At 40.5% G+C, this 27,084-nt stretch overlaps 1 protein-coding gene across 1 annotated transcript in view; it reads left to right on the top strand.

The window, feature by feature from the left end:
- The window catches only part of Ccdc150 (coiled-coil domain containing 150), a 102,668-nt gene that overhangs the window by 72,990 nt on the left and 2,594 nt on the right, over positions 1-27,084 (top strand). Inside the window, 9 exon segments of the mRNA XM_045148368.1 lie at positions 7,754-7,882; positions 10,340-10,509; positions 11,657-11,750; positions 12,841-13,010; positions 15,044-15,170; positions 18,990-19,184; positions 19,734-19,802; positions 19,892-20,053; positions 22,054-22,140. Of these exon segments, the coding sequence (XP_045004303.1) occupies positions 7,754-7,882; positions 10,340-10,509; positions 11,657-11,750; positions 12,841-13,010; positions 15,044-15,170; positions 18,990-19,184; positions 19,734-19,802; positions 19,892-20,053; positions 22,054-22,140 (1,203 nt within the window).

Genomic DNA, 27,084 nt, shown 5'->3' with positions numbered 1-27,084 from the left:
GAGTTACAGTGATTCTCCTACCTCAAGCTCCTGAGTGCTGAGACTAAAAAGGTATGCATCACAATGCCTGGCCATATATAATCATTATCATGTTGAGGTATCTTCTATTTGTACCTGGTTTCTTCAGGCCTTTTTAATCATGAAGAAAGGTTGCACTTTGTCTAAGGCCTTTTCTATTTCCATCTCTGGATCTATGTACTGTATTGCACTTTTGGATTTGTGTATGTTTAACAATGCTTACATCCCTGAAATGAAACTAACTTGATCCTCATGTATGATATTTTCCCTGTATTGTTGAATTTGATTTCTAAGTATATTATTGAGAGTTTTAACATTAATGTTCATCAGGGAAATTGGTCTATATTTTATTCTGTTTGTTAAATCTGGTTTTGGTATGTGGACAATACTGGCAGTATGGAATGACCTTGGTGGTGTTTCTTCTCTGTCATATGGAATAATTAAAGGTGCTTTAATGTTATTTCTTCTTCTTCTTCTTTTTTTTTTTTTAGAAAGAGGGGGAGAGAGAGAGAGAGATTTGGCACACCAGGCCCTCAAACACCAGGGTCTAACTCCAGACACTTGTGCCACCTAGTGGCACAGGATAGTATAGCCATTAGCTCTCTTGTTTTCCAACCCCAAGGGACCTTGGGGAGGTGGTAGAGTATATAGGAGATAGGTTAAGATTAGCTGATGGTCACACTCCATGACACAGCTTCAATGGGGTCATAATCACTGATGGAGTGGAACGTTTTTATTTTTTGAGTCGTCCATGTTTCTGTAAGTTACCTGACACCCGTGCTCCAGTAAATAATCCAAGTAAACTCAGTTATTTACAAAGTTGGGCTTAGGTAGAATCATTTCTTTGCTTTGTCATTAGTGCCCTGTCAACAGTGAATAAACATTTGTTCACACCTCCTCAGGAAATGTCACTCAATAGCTGCTGTATTGTACAAGTGTTGGATGGAATAGTCTGTAGATATCTGTTAAGTTCATTTGATCTGTGGTGCAGTTTAATATTGAAGGCTTTTTATATTTGTTTGTTTTTAAAGGTTTTTATATTTTATTTATTTGAGAGAGAGAGAAAGAGAGACAGGTAGAGCTAGAATGTGTGTGCCAGGGCTTCTAGCCACTGCAAATGAACTCCACATGCATGTGCCACCTTGTGCACCTGGCTTCACATGGGTAATAAGGAATCAAACCTGGATTCATTGGCTTTGCAGGCAAGTGCCTTAACCACTAAGCCATCTCTCCAGCTGTTTTTTAATTTTTGTCTACATGATATATGTGTTGATGAAAGTGGGATATTGGAGAGTCTGACTCCATCTGTCCTTTTATGGCCAGTAGTGTTTGTTTTATGAAACTGATCATTCCAGAGTTTGGTACAGATGTTTGCAATTGTTGCACTGCCTTGATGTGACCTTCGTTATATCTTGTGACTTATTTTTGCATAAAGCCTACCTTATCACCTGTAAGAATAACTACCTTTTGCTTGATACATTGACTTTCATCCTTTCACTTTCAGCCTGTGTGCAGTTTTGCCAATAGGTGTGCTTTTGATTTACAACAAACAGTTGTGTCTAGTTTTTTATTCAGTTAGCTAGACTATGATGATTTGTAGTCACTTGTTTCAATTTATTTTGAAAGAGGTTTGCAGATAACTAATTTTTACTTTTTAATTTATTCAATTTTTAATGTCAACAATTTTATACAATGTGTGTAATATATTCTGATCTTATTCACCCCCATTGCTTTCTACTGTCCCCGTCCCTCTCTAAAGAACCCCTTATTCTTTGCAACTAGTTCCACTTCTACTTTGACGTCCTTTTGCATGAGCATGGTGGGGCTTATTTACTGGTGCATGGACAGCTTTCAGCGGATATGCCACCAAAGAAAGCCCCCCTCCCTAACAAGAATAACTGCCAGTGACTCCTCAGGGGTGGGTAAAGCCTCATGAACCCCTGTTGGCAGACACAGTCATGTGCAGGTGACCACAAGCCACTGTGAGCTCATGAATACAGCAGCATGTCATGTCCAAAAGACAGCATCCCGTGGCACTGCTCCTCCTCCATCCTCTGGCTTCTGCGCTCTTCCATGATGTTTCCTAAGTCTTGGAGGGTGTGGTCCAGATGAGCCATTGAGGGCTAAGCACTGCACAGTTACTTATTCTCAGCATCTTGACAGGTTTTGAGTCTTCCCACAGATCATTGTAAGATTACGGGTTTGTTTCCTTGGTCGCTTGGATTACTGTTTTTGTTGTTTTTTTATTTATTTTGTTTTGTTTTTCTTTCTGCTTCTTCATACTGTTGGTTTGCTGGTTTATTGGGTTGGATGTGTTTGAATCTTTCCCAGATCATCTTTGGGTACACATATCTCTGTTGTTTGCTCTGTCGTGGGCTGTCAAGACTGGGAGCACTGTGCTCATGTTCTGTGTTTGAGATCCCTCAAGTGTCTGTCGCGTTGCTGGCCTGGTGTTCATGAGTTGCTTTAGCTTTTAGGCTTATCACAAAATGCTGTTTGCCAATAATGATTTTCTCTGTATTGTAACCATTGTATTAGTTATGGACATACTCAGTATGTAAACAGCACATGTTGGTATCATCCTTTCCCTCCTCCCTGCCCCCAATCCAAAGGGGCCCTCCTCATTGGGGAAGGAGGTCATCCCCATGGGGATTATGGATCATGCCTTGTGGGGGCAACCGTCAGTTATGGGGGAGAGGCAGTGTCTCTGTACCTAATGTCCCAAGTTGTGGCTCTAACAATCTTTCTACTGCCTCTTCCACAAGCCTTCCTGAGCCATTTTCAGTGCATTTAAATTCTACTTCAGTGATGGGCTCTTAGGAGCCTCTGGATCACTGGTTTGGTAGGTGTTGAGTGTCCTCTGTGTCTTATCTTCTTCACCCTTGGGCTGATATCGGGTTCACTGAAAAAGCAGCACCTTCATCTCATTTCCCCAACTCCTCTGTGGTTTCAGCTGGGGCCCGGATGAAGTGTGGTGAGTCATTTCTCTCCTCAGGTCCTGCTTCTGACTGAAAGGAAAAGCAGAGTCTCCAACAGAGAGTGAAGTCAGCACAGGTTAAATGGAATAACCATTGTTAGTTCAGAGAAAATTTAATGGGTGTGGACCCTCTTGTAGCCCAAGATTAGTGGGAGCTTGATACTGGAAAGCAAACTCATCATCTGGATGTGATTCTGACTTGTTTCCCCAGTTCCAGATATGGTTTCCTGTCCACTGAGTGGATCTGTTAGACAGTCTGAGAGCACTTGGTTACCCACCATGGCTGTGTGCCACTACTGCACTTGTGTGAGCATCATGTCAGGTTGTTTGCTTCTGAGTAGCTTAGACCTCAAGTTGCTCAAACAGATGTTGGCCACTTTGCCCCAGTAGCTCATGTAGCACCTTCTAGCAGTAGATGGGCTAACTGTCTGGCGACTGCTTTCTTCTGGATTACAGCCAGTTCTCTCTACATTCCACACCAACAGCATATGATGTCTTCGGCAGTAGGGTCTTACCACTAAGCTCTGGTGGGTAATCAAGTGCTCTGACTGAAGTCTGTCATGTTTTGGGAAACCTTATAGGTTTCTCTGATCAACAGCTCATTGTGGGTGTTAACTACATCCTGTTAGTGGGAGTTATAGGCCAGCCCCAAGGAAAAAGAAAGAAAATAGAAAAAAGAAAGAAAGGGGGAAAGAAAAACAGAAGAAATTTAAGGTTAGGCTTCATTTCACCCTCTCCAGGGCCCTTCAATTCAGGTACTCCCCCTAAGGTCCTATTAAAAAATATTTTGGGACTGGAGAAATGGTTTAATAGTTAAGGCACTTGCCTGCAAAGCCAAAGGACCCAGGTTCGACTCCCCAAGACCCACATAAGCCAGATGCACAAGGGGGCGCATGCATCTGGAGTTCATTTGCAGTGGCTGGAGGCCTTGGTGCGCCCATTCACACACACACTCTCTCTCTATCTGCCTATTTCTGCATCTCTCTTTCTCAAATAAATAAATAAAAATTTAAAAAATTATTTGTTTATGTATTTATTTACTTATTTGAGAGAAAGATAGAAACATGCAGAGATGTTAGGCACTTCCAGGCACAGTCTGGAGCCTTCAGGAGAGGGGCCTGAGCTGCCAGGCATGGTTAAGGACCCCCAGACTACAGGAGGCCACTCTCTCTGCAAGCCCAGCACACCTGAACTTAGGCTTTGCCCATAGATAGCCCTGTGACCTTTGGCCAGTTGCCTAGGATGGATCGCCATGAGTTCAAGGCCACCCTGAGACTACATAGTGAATTCCAGGTCAGTTTGGGCTAGAGTGAAACCCTACCTTGAAAGAAAAAAATGTAGAAGAATGTTATAAAAAGGAAAAGAACAAGAGAGCACTAAAGAAAAATTCAGAGAAAAATGTGATTGTATAAAATGGATGTACCTTTGTTCTCTATTTCTATATCTGTAATATTCTCCCTACTACCTTTCATACCTCCAACCCATATACTTTCCTTCTTATTCCTCTTTACTCACTCTTTCCTCCATCCTCCATTCCTTTCTCACTGCACTACTTAAATGCTGATGCCTTTTGAAGCACACTCCGCAAGCAACTATAAACATCATCTCTGTTCAGTAGTACAATGCTACTGCCTATGAACATATGAGGAAAAATATAATTTAGAGAGCTAGACCAGGCTTGCTGATAGATTAGTGAGAAGAGCACCACTGTCTCCTCACTAAATAGCTGCAGGAAATTTAATTCCTGGTAAAGACAACCCTCTAGTGGACTCATACAAAATAAACCCAGCACCCAAAGAGAAAGGGGAAAGATTAAAACTGGAAAGCATCCCAAAGATATGCAAACATAACAAGAAACACAAGAATATGAGGCGATAACCCACCATGACACATGCTTAGCCTTCTAAATCCCATATAACTGAAGCCCAAGTTACCAAAAATAGCTGCAATATCTGACATAAAGTTCAGAGTCCTTTATTGAAGGGATTAATGAGCATATAGAAGACTCAAATAAGCAGATAAATAAACTAAGCAAATCTGTATAAGACCATGAAAGATAGTCTCCAATGTAACAAAAACAGTTATTACACTGGAGAAGAAAGTAGGAAAAGTGGAGGAAAATAATCAACAAGGAAATAGAAACACTACAAAGCAACCAAACAAGAATTCCAAAAAAGAAAGAATCAAATAAGAGCATCCCAGAAAGCATCACTAGCGGATAAGACCATGCAAAAGAACAAATTTCAAGGCTAAAGAACTGAGGTGAAATAATAATACACTCAGCGCAATACTTAAGATTGGATAAAGACACAACAAAAAAGATTGCTACAGACCATTCCCCGGATGAACACAGATGCAAAATTCCTCAACAAAATATTTGTAACCCAAATTCAAGAACACTTTAAGAAGATCATACATCACAGTGGAACAGACTTCATTCCAGGGATGCAGCTTTGGTTCAGCATATGCAAAACAATAAATGTGAAATGCCATGTAAATAAATTTAAGGACAGAAATCACATAATCACCCCATAGATACAGCAAAAGTATTTGAAATAGCTCAACATGCCTTCATAATAAAAGTCCTGGAGAAATTAGGAGTAGATGAAATATATTTCAAAATAATAAAGGCTATATACAATAAACCTTTAATCAAAGAAAAAAACTGAGAATATTTCTTCTGAAGTTTTGAATGAAAGAAGAGTGTCTACCCTTCACTTGTATTCAGTATAAGTTGAAGCCTTGCCTATCCCAATAAGAGAAAAATATAAAAGGGATGATATAGGGAAGAAAGAAGTCTAATTATCCCTATACACAGACAACATGATTCTGTACTTAAAAGGCCCTACAAACATGACCAGAGAACTCTCTCATCTCAATGGACACTTTCAGTAAAGTTGAAAGACAGAAAAATCAACATATAAAATCCAGTAGATATTACATATACCAACAACAAACTTGCTGAAAAATAAATTAAGAAAAAAATGCCCCACTGACAATAACTCCAAAGGATAAAGTACATAAGAATAAGCTTAACAAAGGAAATGAAAAACCTCCACAATGAAAACTGTAAGACCTCTGGCCTCAGTGCCTCACAGAGCACACACGCCTGCACATACACCTACATACACCATACATGCTATATACATGAACACAAAAATAAGTAAATGAACAAATCATGTTGAAATACTAGTAAAACTATAGAAAAAGAAAAGGGGGAAAACAAGGGGCAAAAAAAGGGGTATAATGTTGAAACAGATTCTTTCTGGGTCTTCTAAAACTGTCTGCCGGGTGGAAGGAAGTAGTTAAGTGGATTGGCTAAGTCTTTCCTACGGTTTGGACTGGACCAGCCAAGCATCACGAGTCTGACAGAGCTGTCTTCCCTCTCGGAGCCTCCCTCCTTGTGCACCACAGCCTGAGCTCACTGCCCTTAGCTTTGCCTGCCGGGCGGGCAGATTCTCCCAGGGCTCAAGCCTGCTTTGGTCCTGGATTCTTGGGTGCCAGCTATTCTAGCCAAGGATATCTCCCCAGTGTGTTGAGGAACGAGACCATTCTTAGCTTTGCAGGCTGGGTCCAGCAGATTCTCTCATGGGTCCTGGGGTGCCTGGTGTTCTAACCAATGGATGTCTCCCCAGTGTGCTGGGGAGTGAGGGGAGCAAGCAGTGCCCTGAGATCTGTACTGGAGGGCAGTCTTGGTGCTTTCATAAACCCTTCCCTGCGTTCAAACGTCCAGCTGGAGGGTGAGGCTGCATAAGTCTTGTACTCTACTGACCTTTAGGGTTCTCAGTCCCGCCAGCAGTGAACCCTAGAAAGGTGACTCCAGAAGTTGCCCACCTGCTGGGCTCCGGCCTGCAGATCCAGGAAAGTGCAGTTATCCTCCGGTGCTAAGCTCAGGCCCCTGGCAACCCGGAGTGGGACTCACTCACCACACCTAATTGGAGCCTCCTGCCACTTGACCTCCTCTGGACATGTCCTTTCTGGTTCTCTTGCTCTCCACATTTTCTCAGAGTGTGTCCCTCCCTGGAGCTATGGCAGGTCATCCCTGGCTTGTTAATAAAGCCCTGAGGGTACCTCCTTCTTAACTAAGCATTTCTCTTTCAAGATGACAGTTGCCACCCTCTGAGATATATGGGGAGTGTCCCCACCGCTGGCCTGTCATACCTGCGCATTCACTGCCTTGCTGGATCCCTCCACACGGATTTCAGGCTTGCCCTGTGGCCGGGACTGCCAGCGCATTTTTACATAGGCCCACTTGGCTCACCTTGTCCGGGAGGCTTCCATTCCCCCACATGAGCCACATGCCACTGGCTCATTTTCACCAGGTTGATGTTCTGTTTCTCCATACTGTCCCCATCCTGTCACCTTCCCCTGGTGATTTCCATGCTCTTCCAGTGTTTCTTTTTTAGAATAGAGCTGCTCATTGCAACCCCAGCTTTTTTCCTTTTCCCTTTACAGAGGCAGCTTCTAAGGGCCATTTTACTTCCGAACTGTTAACACTTTCAGAAGGAGACAGCTCTGTGATAATCATTTTACTTTTGTCTTCACAGCCTTATCCTTTCTGTGCCTGTGTTTTCAAGGAATGAGCTTACAATTAGATCAGCCCATGTTTATTCACACAGATATTTTTTATTTTGTTATTTTATTGAAGGTAGGGCTTATTCATAAAAGTGGTAAGTTCTTTTAAGTTTTCTGTGCCTTATAATCACTGATTTATTATATTTTTAGAAAGTTGGGTATCGTTTCTTTTCTCCTACCAAGGTGAAATCTAATTTTGAAAAACGTGAAGAGGAGCTGTTCCAAGCAGTGAAGTGTCGTGACATAGCCCTGAGAGAGAGCCAGAAGTTGAGAGGGGACTTGGAGGCCCTGGAGGACAGGGAGAACAAGAAGGTAACATGGTCCTGACTCAAAGCTTTTCAGCCCATGTTACTAAATGTTCATTTCCACTGGTGAAGAGTGAGGACTGAATCAGAGTAGACTTCTCTTTCCACAGGAAGCATAGTTTAAAATGGTTTCCTTAAAGCTGCATTGTATATATCTTGGTGGGATTTTTTTCACTTTCTGGGTTTTTTTTAATTTTTAAATTTTTATTTATTTGAGAGAGACAGACAGACAGAGAGAGAAAGAGGCAGATAGAAAGAGAATGGGCACACCAGGGCCTCCAGCCACTGCAAATGAATTCCAGACGCATATGCCACCTTGGGCATCTGGCTTACATGGGTCCTGGGAATCGAACCTTGCACCAGGGTCTTTAGGTTTCACAGGAAGTGCTTAACTGCTAAACCATCTCTCCAGCCCCTTTGTTCACTTTCTTAAAAGAACCAAAAGGAAAATGTTCTATTTTTTTCTGTTACATTCCATGTGACTTTGGTACTAATAGCCTTTCTATTTCAATGAGATTTTTACTCACTTCAGTAGTGTTTGAGTCAGAGTCTAAACGTGTAACTGCAGCTGGTCTCAGGCTCTCCTTCGTCCTGTGTCCGTTCCCCTTTATGCCTCACCTAAGGGCTGGGACCATCTTGCTCAGCCATAGTGTGATATGAAAGCACTCTAATATTTTCTCCTTAACGTTCTTTTTTTGGTTTTTTGAGGTAGGGTTTCACTCTAGCCCAGGCTAACTTGGAACTCACTATGTAGTCTCAGGGTGGCCTCAAACTCACAGCAGTCCTCTTACCTCTGCCTCCCAAGTGCTGAGATTGAAGGCATTTGTCACCATGCCTAGCTCTCTCCTTAACATTCTGCGATGTAGGATTGATGGAAACAGAGGTCACATCCCAAACTTTTAAACATTTATATTTCAAAAAAAAATCATTTATTGGATATTGTATGACAGTTTAATCCATTCTGTTGTAACAATCATATCAAGGCATTTGTTATATCTAGCACCTCAGATATCTATTATTTGTGTGGGGAACATTTAAAATACTTTCTAGTAGCTATGTGCCCTATTCTTATTTGAGATATTCAAGTAATTGTGATCTTATTATACTAAAATGCACGAGGAGTTCTCCTCTTACCCCCAGCACGTATGCACTGATCAAGCACCCCATGCCAGCTCCTCCCACTTCCCAGGCTCTGGCAGTCACAATTCTCTACTTCCCTGGGATCAAATTTTTAGTCTATATTTAAGTAAAAATATCTGTCTTTCTATGCCTGGGTTATTTCAGTTAAACCTTATATCCTCTAGCTCTGTTTATGTTTATATAAATGACAGAAATCAATTATTTTTATGTCTGAATAAGTAATACTACATTGTGTAGCTGTGCCTCATTTTCCTTATATACTCATCTATCTACATCTCACATGTTTTGAGAGCAGATGCTAAATTTTTCTTTCTGAAGAGGAAGAGAAGAGCTATGAGCTACATCATTCTTCACCTGCCTCCACTTTCTCCTACAGTCTTTCTTAAAAAAAAAAAAATCTTTTATTTTATTAGTTAGCATACAAAGGTTTAAGTATCACTCATTCTGGAATTTTCAAATTCAGCTTGTTTTAGTTGATTCTCATCTCCCTTTTTCAGCCCAACTCCCTTCTTCCCCATCCCCCCTCCCCTCTAACCTCTTCCACCCTTCTGTGGATGTGTCACACGTGTCCTTCAGTCCTTCCCTTACCCCTCCTCCTACTTATTTCTTTCTTTGTACTCACCATTCTGCCTTTAAGGATTTTACCCACATTTTCTCTCCTACATCTACAGACTTATAGACACTACAAGCTGAGAGCCACAGAGCAGAGAGAACATGCGGTTTGAGTTTGGGTCACTTCATTTCATGTAATTCTTTTGAGGCCAATCTACTTTCCTGCAAATTTCATAATTTCAACTTTTCTGTTGAATTCCTTTAGGTATGTGTACCATATGTTCATTGTCCACTCAGCCGCTGCTGGGCATCTAGGATGATTCTAGTTCTTGGCAATTGTAAATAGAGCTGCAATAAACATGGATGTGCCAGTATCTCTGTAGCATAGAGTCCTTAGGGTTTATGGCCAAGAGTGGTATAGCTGGTTTTCTTCAGATTTCAAGCATGTTCTTTCCAAGTGCACTCAAAGACAACCAAGCATACCATCCCGAGATCACCACGAAACCACAGAATTTTTGCCCAAGATTTCCAGTCAGTGTACAAGTTGGGTCCCGACAGTAGTTGGGGAGCTGCTACACTTCCCAGAGGATGTCGGGCCTGGTTTTCTTTTTCTCAAGGCATAGTGACTTGAGAAAACATAAAAACAAACTACTCTCTCATCTTTCCTGTTAGCATTCTGCCATGCATGCTTGCCATGCTCTTTCCCAGGGGTAATGGATCTGAGGAGCAACAACAAAGACCAAGCCCTCTGCCTTGCTTCATTTCTCCTCAGGTGGGAAGCGTTCAGCGGCAGCTGGCGGAGGCCAAAGAAGACAACTGCAAAGTTACGATCATGTTGGAGAATGTGCTCGCCTCTCACAGCAAGATGCAGGCTGCTCTGGAGAAAGTTCAGATAGAGCTTGGGCGAAGGGACTCGGAGATCGCAGGCCTCAAGAAGGAAAGGTGCCTGTGATTGCGTTTCTGTCCTTGGTGTTGCTGCCTCGTACTAAGGCGCAGTGTCTCGTGAGAACACGAAGCCACCTTCTTGTCACTCCTTTTTAAGAGACAACTTTTTAAAAAATTGTGTTTAAAGAACTAGCAAGTTAGGGAAAATCTAGAATTAGATTTCTAAAAGAGACAAAATTACATTATTTTGTAGTCGTATGAAGGAAATATGTTCTGAAATTTGTGTGCCATATTACTTTGTCTTTAACCTTAGTATTCCTTTCAGGACCATTTAAGCCTAATTCTGCTATTGGTTTCATAGAATATTAATCATCAAGACAACTGCAGCTGGGCTGAGGGTCTACCTCAATGGTAGAGTACTTGCATAATATGTCTAAAGCCTTGGGTTCAATCCCTAGCACCACAAAAAAGGAAATGTTGAACTTGAAGCTTTATGATTAGTTTGAATTAATTATACTCATTTATGACTATTATTATTTCAAAATTAATAATTATTTTATGTTAACCATTGTGAAAAATACTTCTTGATTTTATTAGTAAACTTTACTGATCAAAAATTACATAAGTATTCTTTTATGTTAAAGAACAAGTAGTCTGAGAATAGTAATGTCTCAGAAATGTATTGTATATATTAAGCTTATATATGACTTTATGTTATGAGAAAAAATGAATTTTATTTCCTCACTGTGATCTTTATGGTTGCATATTATAAAGGGATTTTACCTTGAATGTAAAAACTTGAGAGTATGATACTTAAAATAGTGTTTACTAGTCACAGTACATTTCTAAGTAGTTTATTACGTTTAGAAGAAGAGAACTCAACAGCAGGCCAAACCGTTATAGAAGTAACTTTTTAAAAACTAGTGATACTTTTATAAAATTTATAGCCCATCAGTCAAAAACATTGATAACCTAATATAGTAATCCAAGTTGAATCACACATGTGACGGGTTCTTTAATTCTTGAGACCCTAACTCTAAAATGAAGCTATAATTTCCACCTACCAATTCTCGTGTAATTTGATTAGAGATGGCTACTATTAATGACGTTATTTGAACTTCTCAAATGGAGAGCGTCCTCAAACTCCCTAGGAGAACTGTGCATCGATTGTTCTTCACTAAGCCACTTTGCTTTCCGCTTCCAGGGCTTTAAACCAGCAACGAGTACAGAAGCTGGAAACGGAGGTGGACCAGTGGCAGGCCAGAATGCTGATGGTGGAGGCCCAGCACAGCAGTGAGGTACAGCCAGGCTTCCCAGCCGACATGCTGACCTTCTCAGTTTTATTGAGACATTGCTATTTTAGAAAAGTTGAGCAAGAAGAGAAAGTTCCAGTGATATATATACAAATAGGAAATGGATCTATAGTCTTAATAATGAGTCCCTCTGGGGCATAATTATGATTAATTCTGTTATTGTCCAAATTCTTTTATTTTATTAGTGCACAAATGATTTCAGAACTTAAAGGCTTTAGAAAAGAAACTGTAATGTCAAGAGTAGTTAGAGTGGGGCTGGGTCAATTGCTCAGTGGTTAAAGGCACTTGCTTGCAAAGCCTCATAGCCCAGATTCAATTCCTAGCACCCACAGAAAGACACAAAGTGATACATGTGTCTGGAGTTTGTTTGCAGTGACAGGCAGCTTTGGCATCTCTCTCTCTCTCTCTTAAATTTTATTTATTTATATACACACACACACACACATATACATATATATATATATGTATGTATATGGAAGTAGCTAGAGTGGTCCCATTATTAGTGAGGAAACACATGCATACATGTGTGTGCCCACACTGAATATGTGTCTGCACATATGCACACATACATATATACATATATATTTACATAAATAAGCCTTTTGGGGAAGAGTACACAAGAAATAGTTGCAAGTTTTTGTCTCTCCTTATAGAGAATGAGACCAGAAGATGATATAATCAGGAAGAGAACAATTTAACTAGTTAAAAAAATTTTAGAAATTAAGATAATTTAAGCTAACTCCATTTTACAAAACTCTCTAGTGACCAATGCAATATACTCTTGCCATTGTCTCCTAAGAGATTCTTAAGCAATTCCTCTAAGTTCTTATGTATATATATGTATTCCAGGCACTTGTATATTCCAGGCATTTGTAGATGTGTGCATGTGCTCCAGTCATAGAAAATCTTTGTTTCTAGTTTCAGATGTCTATTTCAACGACACACACAGATAGCGTAAGCAGTAAATACACAGAATTGCAGTGGTTATTTCATGGCACACACCGACACAATGAAGCAGTAAATTTACAGCATTGTATAGTTACAGTGGACTTAAAGGTACTCTTCTGTCTTTCAGATGGAACCTCTTCAAAAGTCTCTAGATATAACTAGAGAAGACAACAGGAAACTGGCCATGAGCCTAGAGCAAGCTCTCCAAACAAATATTCATGTGCAAGCTAAGCTAGATCACACTCAAGAAAAGTTGGAAAAAAAAGAGCTAGAGCTGCAGAATCTGGGAACCTTCAAGTAAGGGCTGCATCTCCTAGTGGAGAGCCTCTGGAGCAGTGTGTCCTGCTCAGTCACGTACGCCAATGGGAGCCCTGCCTCCCAGCTGAGTTAGTACACCCAGCCGCGCCTTGGTCAGCAGCCAGGCACAGCTGAACAGCAGCCGGTAGTCAGTTGCTGGCCTTGGCATGCCCACTTGGGGCTCCCTCTCACCATTTCCTTTGCCATTGTCAAGCTACTTCTTTATATGAAGGTCAACCCCAAATTTAGACAATATTGGTTTGGCACCAGCTAGACTTATATGGTAAGAACTTGTCTTAAGAAAACCAAAATAAATTCATGACTTTGGCATGGAGTAACAGCCATCCGGGTGGGGCTGATCCATCCAGAAATGGAATGACTACTTGTAGGCAAATGGCAAGCCTTAAAGGAGTTTCGATTCTCACAGATCGGAGAGCTTGAACTCATCAAGTTGAGGTCAAGCCACTAAAGCTTTGTCTTACACTAGTATCTATGATTTACATGCTGTCACCCCATGAAATGTATACCTAAGGGAAGTGCAGTGTGCATAAAGATCTTTTGAAGTGTACATGCTGATATAAGATCAAGTGGATATGGGTGATTCTGTTCAAATGATACTGCTCAGTATTGGTTAAAACAGTGTTGTGTTCATATACTGGTTGGCAGAATCATCCTGCCAATAATGGCTTAGATTATTATAGTTTACATAGCTAGTAAGTCATTCCAAATCCTGAACATGGCTAAAAGTCCTTTAGATAGCCATAAAATGCAATCCCTCCCGCTACTGGTAAAAAGATCCTGGTGTGATCATTTATAGGAAGAATGAGGTGAGAGTTAGAGGTCTCCCTGCAGTATTTGCTTTATAATTTATCTGTATATTACTGCTTAGTTTGTAGTAGATTAATCATGCTTCACTTGAGATCTGTGAACCTCTTGAAATTGTACAAAATTGTGCACATTCAAGAAGAAAAAGCATGTTTGGAAGATTATATGTTAGAGATGTTGATTTCTAGAAAGAATTATTAGATTTGTAAATATAAACTTAGTTCTGAAAAGAGGTTGCAAGTTAGCATTCCTCTCTACATAGATGAAAGCCAATCCCTTGGAGAGGGTTAGTCAACCATGGGAAAAGTCTAGAGATAAGGGTAGAAGTTGGTGATGTGCTACATTTTGGGGAGAAGAGATAGAAGCCAGAGAAGGGGGCATTTCAGGGGTTAGTAAAGACTCTGGCAGATGTAGGAACAAGAGTCCAGTGCTACAGTGCAGAGAGAAAGACCCAAGAAAGAGCCTCTGAACTTTGCCACTGGTGTCTACTAAGCACCCGACAAGATGGGCAATTTCTGTATGTCTAGAAGACTGCAAAGATCTTCCAGATCTGGAGAAATCTGCCTCTATTAGGTGAAGGAGTAAGCAGATGGCGGGGCTGGGGAGATGGCTCCGTGGATAAATCACTTGTTGCATAAGCATGAAAATGGGAGTTCAGATCCCCTGCACCAGCATACACACCACGTGAGCATGGAGGCTTTCTGTAACTCCAGCTCCTCAGAGGCAGACAGTGGAGATCCCCGAGGCAAGCTGGATAGCAAGACACACACAAAGTTATATAAATACATAAAAAGTACATAAATAAGGGGAAAGGTGATGAGGAGAGGCAGGCAAGGAAGCTGGTGGTGAAGATAAAATCAGACAGCATCTCCAGGCACTGTGTGAAGAAAAGTGATACCGCTGCCATCTTTCTTGCGTGTAGGGCACGAGGAACTGGATCCTGATTAGAGAGCATAAAACAGAGCCCTACTGCACTTGAGAAAAAACAGGAGAGTGTAAGATCAAAAGTGGAAGGGTTATTATTGAAATTCAGGTCGGGCATTTCTTCCTTTAAATTCAGGAGGTGGGAATAAGACACAGCTTTATTATGCGACTAGAAAAATGTTGGGAGAACTAATGGCAGGTGAGCCAATGTTTCCCCCGCAGATCTTTCTTGCCTCCTGAGACAAATGCTAAGGTGTATTTATCATCTGTTTCCTTCAATGCAGAGAACGGATGGCTGAGGAATCCAAAGTAGAGGCTGAGTTGCATGCGGAGCGCATAGAGGCTCTCAGAAAGCAGTTTCAGACTGAGAGGGAGACTGCGAAGAAAGCAGCACAGCGGGAAGCTTCTGAGGTATGGAGCCAAGCAGCCAGGGGTGGCTGAGCACCTCCTCAGAGGAGAGCCAGTGCGGAGGTTGCGGAGACTAGCTACAGTTGTTCACTAGCTCTTTAAAGCCCACTCTGATCACCAAACCAGATGCAGTGTAGCCGTGTTCATAAGGCAGCAGTTTAAAAACAAAACTCAGTTTTTGAATGTCCTGAGAAGAGCTTTGCAATCAGAGAGTAAGAACTGAATGGATGGGAGGGTGAGAAGATTGCTCTCTGACAGATCCATTCACCTGTGTCCTCATCCACTGTACATCTACCTGTGCTCTGTCTGTGTGCTAAGTAACCCTTACTTACCTGTGACAGCCACTGTGGACATGAGGCAAATAACAAAACATCGAGTGTCTTTCTTGATGGCTAGAGGCAGTGTACAATTTGTTTTGTTTTGTTTTGTTTTTCGAGGTAGGGTCTCACTCTAGCCCAGGCTGACCTGGAATTCACTATGGAGTCTCAGGGTGGCCTCGAACTCACAGAGATCCTCCTATCCCTGCCTCCCAAGTGCAGTGTGCAATCTTGAAGGAATTCAAAGTAAGAGAGAACTTTATTTCAGGTGGTTGTGTGCTAGAGGACAGGACATATAATGAAAGCGTAACTTTGAGTCCAACATAGATTCAGAGCTAGGCCTTCTCTAAAATAGCCTGAGAAAAGCTGAGCTACAAAACATGAGCAGTACAGTGGGCAGATGAGAAGAAGCCTCTCTGATCAGAAGCTTTGGCAGTATCAGAGAAAAAGAAAGAGGTTTGCATAAATGGGGCAGCTGATTAGTGGCCTTGCCCACTGGATCACGGAATGTGAACTGGTAGGTAAAAGTGGAGCCCTGCAGGTTTCTGATCAGGGCATGATACGGGGGCCAGCCTAAGGAAGTTAATGTGACAATATGAAAAGCAGGGAAGAATGAAGAGAAGCTAGAGGTGTAGGGGCAAAAGCAAACCATATGCTTTTTGGATAATTGATGATCAGAGCAAAGCAAAATAATTCAGTTGAAAATGGGGATTAATTAAATCAGAAATCCACTTTAGTAGGGAAATAAGCACAGTAAGTATAAGAAATAAACACATTAATTATATCATGAACATGGGAAAGGAATTTAAATAATCCCAACACTTATTTTTTTGGAACGGGTCCTCTGTGTCTTACCAAATCAGTTACACGTAGCAGTTATCATTGCCAGGTGTGCTTCATAAATCAGCTTCAACTAATGATGTGCCGAGCCCTTTTGTGAGCTGTAGCCACTGGATAAGTACATGCTAGGCAAAGGAAATTCAGTGGGAAACAAGATATCCTGACTGCAAATATACCTTAATCACAGATCTTCACTCAGAACACTTATAAAGTGGAAGGTCCTTTCAACAAGGACCATGAAGATGGTGAACACATGAAACGAAAGTGAGGCATCTGTGAGAATTCTGTTAGCTGCAGATGTGGGTTCATAAAGCATTCTTGAGCTCAGTTCTGCTTCTTATTAGCTGTGTGCTAGTTTACTAGATGTGACATAACTTCTGAGTCAGCTTCCTCTGTCATAAAATAGAGGCCATCACACCTACTTTCCAGGTTTGTTTAAAGAACTGAATTGGAAAGCATTTGTAAAGTAACTATCATAGTGCCTACATAAGTAAGTGATGGTGGTTAGGACTGCCCTAGGTTTAGGCAACGCTGTGACTTGAGGAAACAGTGGACTATCTTAACAGGTGGTATCGCAGACAGCTTCAGGTTCACTGAGATGAACTTTCAGACCAGACACAGCCATGGAGGAAGGGATATTTATTGAAGCTTACAGACCCAGGGGAAGTTCCATAATGGGAGAAGAAGCTGGCCTGCCTTCACAGGCCCAAGCAGAGAGAGAGAAGCATAAGCCAAAAAGTCACACAGGACAGCACACTTCAGGAACTCCAGCTAGGCACACTTTGCATATCTTTAGGTTGGAATGTCAAACACAACACCACACCTGAGGGCTGGACCCTAAGATCCACCCAGTAACACTGCCTCCAGCCAGGTGACTGCAGATAAAAACTACAAGCTAATAAAACACTGCATATACTGGAGGCAATATATTCAAACTACCACAGGTGGTGAGTGGTGATATAAACGTGGGGTGTAAAGTTAAGTTCTGAAGAAAGGAACTAGTATGGAGATAAACAATACAGAAAGTCTTGACTACATTTATTGTGAAACACTACCTTGAGAATCTATCTTCCTATCTTCTCCCTCCTCAGCTGCCTCTTCTACTTAAAGATGATGCTTTTAAAGGAATATTTAAAAGTGAGCAGAAGCCGGGCATGGTGGCACACGCCTTTAATCCCAGCACTTGGGAGGAAGAGATAGGAGGATCACCATGAGTTAAAGGCCAGCCAGAGACTACATAGTGAATTCCAGGTCAGCCTGGTCTAGAGTGAGACTGTACCTCAAAAAAACAAAATAGGGCTAGAGGGATTGCTTAGTGGTTAAGGCACTTGCCTGCAAAACCAAAGGACCCAGTTTCAATTCCCCAGGACCCACATAAGCCAGATGCATGAAGTATCACATGCTTCTGGTTGCAGTGGCTGAGGCCCTGGCATGCCCATTCTCTCTCTCTCTCTCTTTCTCTCTCTCTCTCTCTCTCTCTCTCTCTCTCTCTCTCTCTCTCACACACACACACACACACACACACACACACACACACACACAAATAAAATAAATAAAAATTTTTATATAAAAATAAAAGCTTAAATAAAAGTGAGCAGGACAATGCAAAATTATTAAAAGTAATAGCCACAATAATAATAGCCCATGAGACAGTTATGAAAACACATATGAACAAAAAGCAATACCAAAAACTACATGCCATATTAGTAAACAGCTGACAAGTATGTGTAAGCTACTGTATCATTTGTTTTCTAGAGACATGAGGTTGTAAGCAACAAGAGCAAAGCTCATAGCACAGTGATAACTACTGAGCAATTATGTGTGCCATATTCTGCATTCTTTCTTTACTTTGTCTTATTCAATTTTTATTATATCTTATGCAATTGCTACCTACGTATTTTTCAGTTGATAGACCTGAGGCTTGAGGAAGTTAAATACCCAAACTTACTCCACACATAAGTCCTGAAGCTAAAACTGGAACTTAGGTCTGCCTGACTTGAATGTCTATACATTTACATTTTTATCAAGTGTAGTGACTATTCTTTAATGTAAAAGAAATATGGAAATTGGGATGGAGAAATGGCTCAGCAATTAAGGCACTTGCCTGCAAAGCCTAATGACCCAGGTTTGGTTCCCCAGCCCCCATGTTAAGTCAGATGCACAAAGTGGCACATGCATCTGGAATTCATATGCCTAGAGGCCCTGGCATACCCATTCTCTCCTTCCCTTCCTTCCTCTCTCCTCTCTCTCTCTCCCCTCCCCTTGCAAATAAATAGGTTTTTTTTTAATTTTTTATTTATTAAGAGAAAGAGGCAGAAAGAGAAAGGAAGAAATAATAGGCATACCATGGCCTTTAGCCACTGAAAATGAATTCCAGGTGCATGTGGTACTTTGTGCATCTGGCTTACGTGGGGTAGAATCTGGGTCCTTTGACTTTACAGGCAAGTGCCTTAACCACTCAACCATCTCTCAAGCCTCTAATTTTTTTTAAGTATAGAAATTACTTTAATTGCTCCATAAATCTTCTTAATTAGACATCAGTATTCATTACATCACTTCATTTTAAAATGGAGATTCAGAGAGAACAAAATGTAGGAACAAAACTAAACTGTCTTTACTGAATAGTAAATAAAAGTGCTCTAATTTTCCCCCTTTGTGTCATAAGATGAAGAAAGCCCTTGATGAAGCCAACTACAGATCAGTGGAAGTGTCCCGGACAAACCGGGAGCTGCGACAGAAACTTACTGATCTAGAAAAAGTACTGAACAGTAACAAGGAGAAACTAAAGACCCAACATGCCCAAATCAAGCTGCATCTGTCGGCAAAGGCAAATAATGCTCAGAACATGGAGAGGATGAAGGTTGTGTGAGAACCTAACTCTGTCCTCACTCCCTCAGTGCATGGCGAGGGACCAGGTAGCTGCTGGTGTCCAGGAAGAGAGACCTGGGAACCATCATAGCAACCTGTCTTCTCAGGGAAATGGGCAGGATACCTTCGTGGGAAGGTCTCTGTTTCAGTGGGGTGTGCTGTGGAAATGTCAGGCTCCTCAGTAAGCTGCCTGTCACATTTGGGCTTATCTATCTCTTTCAAATTATTTCAGTGGACTTTGTTCTTTGGGGGTCAGTGGGATAGATAGGAAATACAGCCCAGCAGACCCTGGTAACTTTGGATTCTGTCATCCTAAAGCTATTCCACTGATCTTTTTTTTTTTCATCTTTGTACTCACTAAATATGGTCAACTTGGTACCATTGTTAGCCTCCTCCCTGTCCTCCCCCTCCACAGGGACCCTCCTTGTTGGGGTATGTGGGTTGTGCATTGTGGTATTAATCATCGGTTTGGGGTAGAAGGAAATGTCTCTGCATATCCACTGATCTTTTTTTTTTATGTTATTACTGTGTTTACTTTCAGCAAATACAAACAGAATTGAGGCAGATGGAGATGATTAAGGAACAATATCAGAAAAAAAACTATGAACAGGTAGATGATTCCCACAAAATTTATGTTTTCCATTTACATGAAGTCCCAAACTTATACTAACTAAATGTTTTCCTCTGTGTTCCTGCCAGTCCTTGAGCATCCAAAGATTTGTAGCTGAAATGACGAACTTGCAGAAGGAGATGCAGCTGCTAGCAAAGAGTCAGTACGAAACCACAGCACGCAACAAACAGCAAGAGCTGCGACTGACAGCAGAGCGGAAAATGAGGCAGGAACTAGAAAATCGGTGTCAGGTGAAAGATTACTTTTCAAAACTTATCAGCAAATGGAATGCATAGCAGTGTAGCACTGAGACTTTCCAGACTCTATAGAGAGAAAAATAAATGTACACATTGTTCATCTTAGCTGAGTTCTTAGAATGATGTTTTACTTGTTTTCTTATTGTGACAAGATACATGTTATAAACAACTTAAAGAAGCATAGCAGGTACCTTCTTATTGCTGGGACAAAACACCTGGCCAGAGTTTATTTCAGCTTAGACTCTCAAGAGGATATTATAGAAGACAACTTGCATTCAAACCACCACATTTCATCCCTGGGCTCCATTAGACCCATGGCCATCTATCTCATGTTGCAAAATGTCCAACTTTAAAAGTACCCATCAACTTTATCCACCACTCTAAAGTCTAAAGTCTATTCTGAGTCTGAAGATATAACTGTGAGTCCTATAAAATCAAAACACAAGTTACATACTTCCAACATATAATGGCACAAAATAAACATTCCCACTCCAAAAGGGAGGAATGGGGTTGTAGCAAGGAAAAATTGGACCAATGCAAGATATTGAAAATCAGCAGGGCAAACATCAAATTTTGCAGCTCTATATCCAGCATCTAGGACTTGTGATGAAATTTTCTAGGACCCACAGGGCTTGTGCAAATCTGCCCTCTAGTTCTGCTGCTTGCTTCCTGTGCCAGCAATGTTCCTTAGCAGCTGTCCCTGCGTCCTGGAATAAGGACTCCTCTGCAATCAGGATTCCACCGCAACCCACAGTTATCTTCATAGCTCCCTGCCATGCCCTCCCCACTCACTCTTGGCCTCCTTGCGAGTACTTTGACCTGGTCTCACCTTGCTTATTTTCCACCTCCAGAAAACCATGTTGCAATCCAATGACTTTCTCTTTCTGCATTTGTCATACTTCCAAAACCAGGATCAGGTGGGATTTTAAATTTTCTGGTCAAGGGGGGATAAAGCTGGACTTAGAGAATCAAGGCATTCTTTTAGCATTCTTCTTTCAGGCCTCCATTGGTAAAAGGAATCAGCACTCTTCCCATTGTCCAGTGCAGAATGGATAGCCCATCTTCAATGGTGGTGGTTTCCTAAACTACTTCAGCTGCAGTGGTTGTAGTTTCTGTGCTGGGGGTCTGAACCTGCTTGCATTTTTTTCTGCATCAAACATCACATTTTTAATCTCCTTCTGCTCTGTATTTTCCTCAGCCAAACACATCAGTCTGTTACTTCTAAATTCAACTTTGTTCAAGGTCAGGGCAGCCAACCTGTCAAAACACCACATGAACTGCCTCTAGCCCAGTCCTGACAAAGTTCCCTTTCTCCTCAGAAAATTCAGAAGTCAAACCTCCATAGCCCACAGCTCTCTGTGCATTTAAGTCTTTCAAACTCTCACCCAAATGGCCCATCAAGCTCTGCTTATAGCACTATAAGGCATCCCTAGTCTAAAGTTTCAAATTCTTCCATATTCCTCCCAACACATGAGTCTACAGAAAGACATTTCATAGCCAAACCATGATAATGTCTAGGAAGAAGCTTGTAGCTTGGAATATGGTAAATGATTTTTATTCTCAGTTTAATTAAAATGGTGCTCAGGGCTAGGAGATGGCTCAGTAGCTAAAGGTATTTGCTTACAAAGCCCAGGGCCCGAGTTCAATTTCCTAGTACCTGCATAAAGCAAGATACACAAAGTAGCACATGAAACTGTAGTTTGCTTGCAGTGACAGGAGGCCCTGGCATGCCCAATAATTGCTATGAAAGGTATGTCTCTAATTCTAAAAAGAGACATTAATTAATTCCTCTCAAAAGAATCCCTAAGTCAGACCCAAATTATATATGTAAACTATAGATTAAACTGAAGGTAAGTTTCCATTTTGTATTTCAATAGCCCTTGAAGCTCATAAGTACTTCATCCTACTTTCATAATTTGGTTACCTTATTATAAATATGAAGCATTTGGTTCCATATGGTACAAAGTTTATTAAAATCTCCTTCTCATTTTTAGGAATTGGAAGAAACTGTCAGACACCTGAAGAAATGTAAGGAGGCAGCAGAGAATAAACTGAAAGAAGCCCGTGTGGAGTCAGAACAGGTGAGCCAGACCCCAGGACATGTAGACAACAACCCTAAAACACACAAGTCGACATGACATACTTGCAAGAGTCAGTCACTTAGACAGTATAGTCTCTTCTATGAGGGAGAAGTTCTACCTTATGGTTCTATGTCCTAGTGACACATACTACACTGCTATAACCAAGTCCCTACCACTAGATATTAGGGAAAACTAGCTTATGTGGATATTAATGCATTATTTTTGACAGGAACTAACAGAAGTGGTAAGTCTTTGTTCTGTCAATGATTGGAAGGATAAATTATACCCTACTTAATATATAGATTTGCCTCTTTGTCTAAACTTAAGTTGGCCTACTTGAGGACATTTAAAATCAAAGACTTTCAGAGTCAAGAAGTGTCAAGAATTAGTGTTTTGTTGATTTTCCTTCCACCTCTTGTCCCCCTTCCCCTGCCGCCCTGAATCTCATCTACCTCCAGAAGGCTCCTTCCCCTTCTCAGGTCATGTGTGTTCTGTTGCCCTCCTTCCTTCATCATCACCTTTTTATCCCCTCTTGCTTCATAGCCTATACCCACACCCACATATATGCAAATATATAAACATTAAAAGCTAAGATCTGCATGTGAGAAAGAACATGCAATATTTGTCTTTCTGAGTCTAGATCACCTCACATAACAATACTCTCCAGTTCCATCCATTTTCCTGAAATTTTTACAGCTTCATTTTTTACAACTGAATAAAATTCCAATGTGTATATATGTTGCATTTTTATTATCCATTCATCTGTTCCTAGACATCCAGGCTGGTTCTATTTTCTTGCTATTATAAATAGTGCTCCAGTAAACATGGGTATGCAAGAATGTGTGTGGTAGCATATGAAGTCCTTTGGTTATATGCCCGGGGGGTAATATAGCTATAGATATAAGGTAGCTCTAGTTTTAATTGTTTGAGAAACGTCCACAAGGATTTGTACTCTCACCAGCAATAGATAAGGGTTCCTCTTTCCCTGGCTCATCACCAGCATTTGTTATAGTCTGTGATGATAGCTGCTCTGACCAGATGAAAATGGGCTCTCAAAGTTTTGATATGCACTTCCATGACAGCCAAGGATGTTAAACTTTATAAAATACAATTTGTGTTTCTTTGAGAACTGTCTGCTCATTTCATTAGCTGATTTATTGATTGGAATTTTTGTGTTTTAGTGTTTAATATTTGCAATTCTTTATATACTCTAGACATTAACCCCTTGTTTGAAGTATAGCTGGTGAAGATTTTTCTCCAGACTGTAGGCTGCCTGTTCACTCTGTTGACAGTTCCCTTGGCTGTGCACAAGCTAATTTCATGTAGCCCCCTTTGTTAATTCTTAGGGCTACTTTGTGTGCTGTTAGAGTCCTATTCAGAATGTTCTGGTATATGTGTGTACCTTGAATTATTCCCCTGTAGCACTTTCAATGTTTCATTCAATTTTGAACGGATTTTTGTCCAGGGTAAAAGATACGGACCTAATATAGTCTCCAGCGTGTGCATATCCAGTTGTGCCCAATCTATTTGTTCAGTAGCCTTTCCCAGTGTATGTTTTTGACACCTTTGTCAAAATTTAGTTGACAAGATCAATAGGGGTTTATCTCTTGAGTCCTGTATTATGTACCATTGGTCTATAGGTCTGTTTTTCTGCCAATGTACCATGCTGGTTTTGTCACTGTGGACTGTAGTATAACTTGAGGTCAGGCACTGCAAATCCTCCAGCAGTGTTCTTTTTTTTTTTTTTAATTCTTATTAGCATTTTCCAAGATTATAAAAAAAATCCCGTGTTAATTCCCTCCCTCCCTCCCCCCCACACTTTCTCCTTTGAAATTCCATTCTCCATCATATTACCTCCCCATAACAATCATTGTACTTACATATATACAATATCAACCTATTAAGTACCCTTCTCCCTTCCTTTCTCTTCCCTTTATTCCAGCAGTGTTCTTTTGATCTGATATTTATTTGGCTATTTGTGATATTTTGTTAGTATTGTATTGAATATATAGATAGATTATTTTTGATAAAATAGCCATTTCACAATACTAATTCTGCCAAGTCAGGAGCATGGAAGGTCTTTCCATTGTCAAGTATCTACTTTTTTCCATCTCTTAAAGTTTTTATTGGAGAGGTCTTTTTATTTCTTTGGTAGGTATATTTTCAGGTACTTTATTATTTTTGGAGCTATTGTGAATAAGATATTTTTACTAATTATAATTTCTTTCTCAGAAAGTTTGTTATTGGTGTATCTGACATCTACTAATTTATGTATATTGATTTTATATTAGGTAACTTTACTGAATGTGTTTATTCGAAGAGTTTCTGGTGGAATCTTTCTGTAAATCTTTTAAGTAGAGAATCATGTTGTCTGTAAATAGGGATAATCTGACTTCCTCCCTTCCTATTTTTAGCTCCTGTGCATTTTTCTCTTATTGCTTTTGCTAATACTTCAACAGTGAAGAAGAGTGGTGAGAGTGTACACCCTTATCTCATTCCAGATTTTAGAGGAAATACTTTGGTTTTTTTCTCCATTTAGTATGTCATTGACTATAGGTTTGTCATAGATAGCCTTCCTTATTTTAAGATGTTCTCCAACTATTTTATCTAGCTAATTTTTCTAGCACTTTTTATCATGAAGGCCTGTTTATCAAATGCCTTTTCTGCACTAAGAGAACCATGTGACTTTTGTCCTTAACTGTATTTACATGGTGTCTTGTTCATATTGATTTGAGTATATTGACTCTGTCTTGCATCCCTGGAATGAAGCCCACTTGATCATGATATATGACCTTCATAATGTCTTTTTGAAATTGGTTTGCAAGGTTTTGTTTTTTTTTTTTTTTTTTGAGAATGTTTGCATCTAATGTGAATCAGGGAAATTGATCTGTAGTTGTCTTTTTTGTTGTGTCTTTGTCAGGTTTTGGATCAGGAAATTACTGGCTTTGTATAATGGATTTAGTAGCGTTCCATCCCTTTGGTTGCTTTTTGTTTGTGTGTGCATTTTTTTTTTGAGGTAAGGTCTCACTCCAGCCCCACCTGACCTAGAATTCGCAGTGTAATCCCAGGCTGGCCTCGACCTCACAGCAGTCCTCCTCCTACCCTCCCGGCGACGGGATTAAGGCGCATACCACCACTCCAGGCTTCCCTTTCCGTTTTGTGGAATAGTTTTAAAAGAATTGGCACTAGATTTTTTTTCTCATTTTTTTATTAACATTTTCCATGATTATAAGAAATATCCCATGGTAATACCCTCCCTCCCCCCCCCACCCAGAATTGGCATTAGATTTTTAAAGTGTGATAGAATTCAGCAGTGAATCCATCTGGTCCTGGACTTTTCTTTGTGGGGAGACTTTCAGTTACTGCATCTGTCTTATTGATTAAATTATATTTTCTGGCTTTAGTTGTAGTAGGTCTTTTCTAGGTTTTCCATCCTTTTGGAATGTAACTTTTCAAAATATTCCCTAATGATCATCTGGATATCATTAGAGTCTAATGTAACAACTTCTTTTTCATCTCTAATTTTATTAATTTGGATCATCTCTTTTTGTTAGGTTGCCTGAGGGTTTGTCAGCCTTATTAATCTTTTCAAAAAAAAAAAAAAAAAGGTCTTGGATTGATTCTATATATTGTTCTTTAAGCCTCAATTTCATCTATTTCTGCCCTAATGTTTATTATTTTTTGCTTTCTTCTGGGTTTGACTTTGACTTCCTCTTGGTTTTCTAGAATCTTGAGATGCATCATTAGGTGATTTTTTTCACAACACTCTGCACTTTAATTTGAGCATGTACAGCTATAAGCTTGCATCTTGGACTGCTCTAGCAGAGGACGTGGTAGGCTGTGCTGTCAGTATCATTTGTTTCTAGGAATTTTTGTTGTTGTTTTAGGGTCTTCCTCTAGCCCAGGCTAAATAGGAACTCACTCTGCCATTCCAAGCTGGCCTCAAATCTATGGGTACCTTCCCATCTCTGCCTCCCGAGTGCTGGGATTAAAGATATGTGTCACCACACCTGGCTGTTTCTGGGAATCTTTGAATTGCCTTCCTGATTTCTTCAGTGACCTGCTGTTCATTCAAAAGCATACTTACTGTTCAATCTCTAATTGTTTTTGTAGTTTCTCAAGTCTCTCTTGCCTTTGATTTTTTTTTTTTTTTCTTTCAAGGTAGGGTCTCACTCTAGTTCAGGCTGACCTGAAATTCACTATATAGTCTCAGGATGGCCTAGAACTCACAGTGATTCTCCTACCCCTGCCTCCTGAGTACTGGGATTAAAGGCATGTGCCACCATGCCCAGCTTCATTTCTACTTTTAATCCACTGTAGTCTGATAGAACACAATAGTTATCTCCTTTTTTTGTATTTGTTAAAGCTTTCTTTGTGATGTGATCAATTTTCGAGAAGGTTCCATGTGTCACTGAGAGGAATCTGTATTCCCTACCTGTTGAATTGATTGCTCTATAGATATTTGCTAAATCCAGTTACCTATACTCTGAAATGTCATTGCTGGCCAGCCATTGTAGCCTAACTGGTATGCTCCAGACCAATGAGAGACCTTCTTTCAAGGAGGTGGGTGGTGTTCCTAAGGATGACACCTGAACCTCCTCATGCATGCACACATGTGCATATGCAATACACATGCACACACATATATGCATACTTACACAACACAGAAAAATAAATAATTCTTTTTAGATCTAAGACTTTATTGTACCAGGAAGAAATGGAGAAAGGGGGTCAGAAAGAGTGAATGAGAGATAAAAGATAGAAAGGGATCATGGAAAATGTTAATAAAAATTTTAAAAAAAAGATAGAAAGGGTATGTGTACACCAGAGAGAGGGAGAGACATCAAGGCAAGGAGAGAAAGAGATAGATGAGAGACAGGGAGTACATGCACCACAGAGAGAGGGTAGTTGAGAAAATATGGGGTTGCATACACCATAGAGAGA

This window comes from Jaculus jaculus, chromosome 4, assembly GCF_020740685.1.
Source record: "Jaculus jaculus isolate mJacJac1 chromosome 4, mJacJac1.mat.Y.cur, whole genome shotgun sequence".
NCBI lineage: Eukaryota > Metazoa > Chordata > Mammalia > Rodentia > Dipodidae > Jaculus > Jaculus jaculus.
The sequence above is the reverse complement of the archived record's forward strand: the minus strand, read 5'-3'. Positions and strand labels throughout refer to the sequence as shown.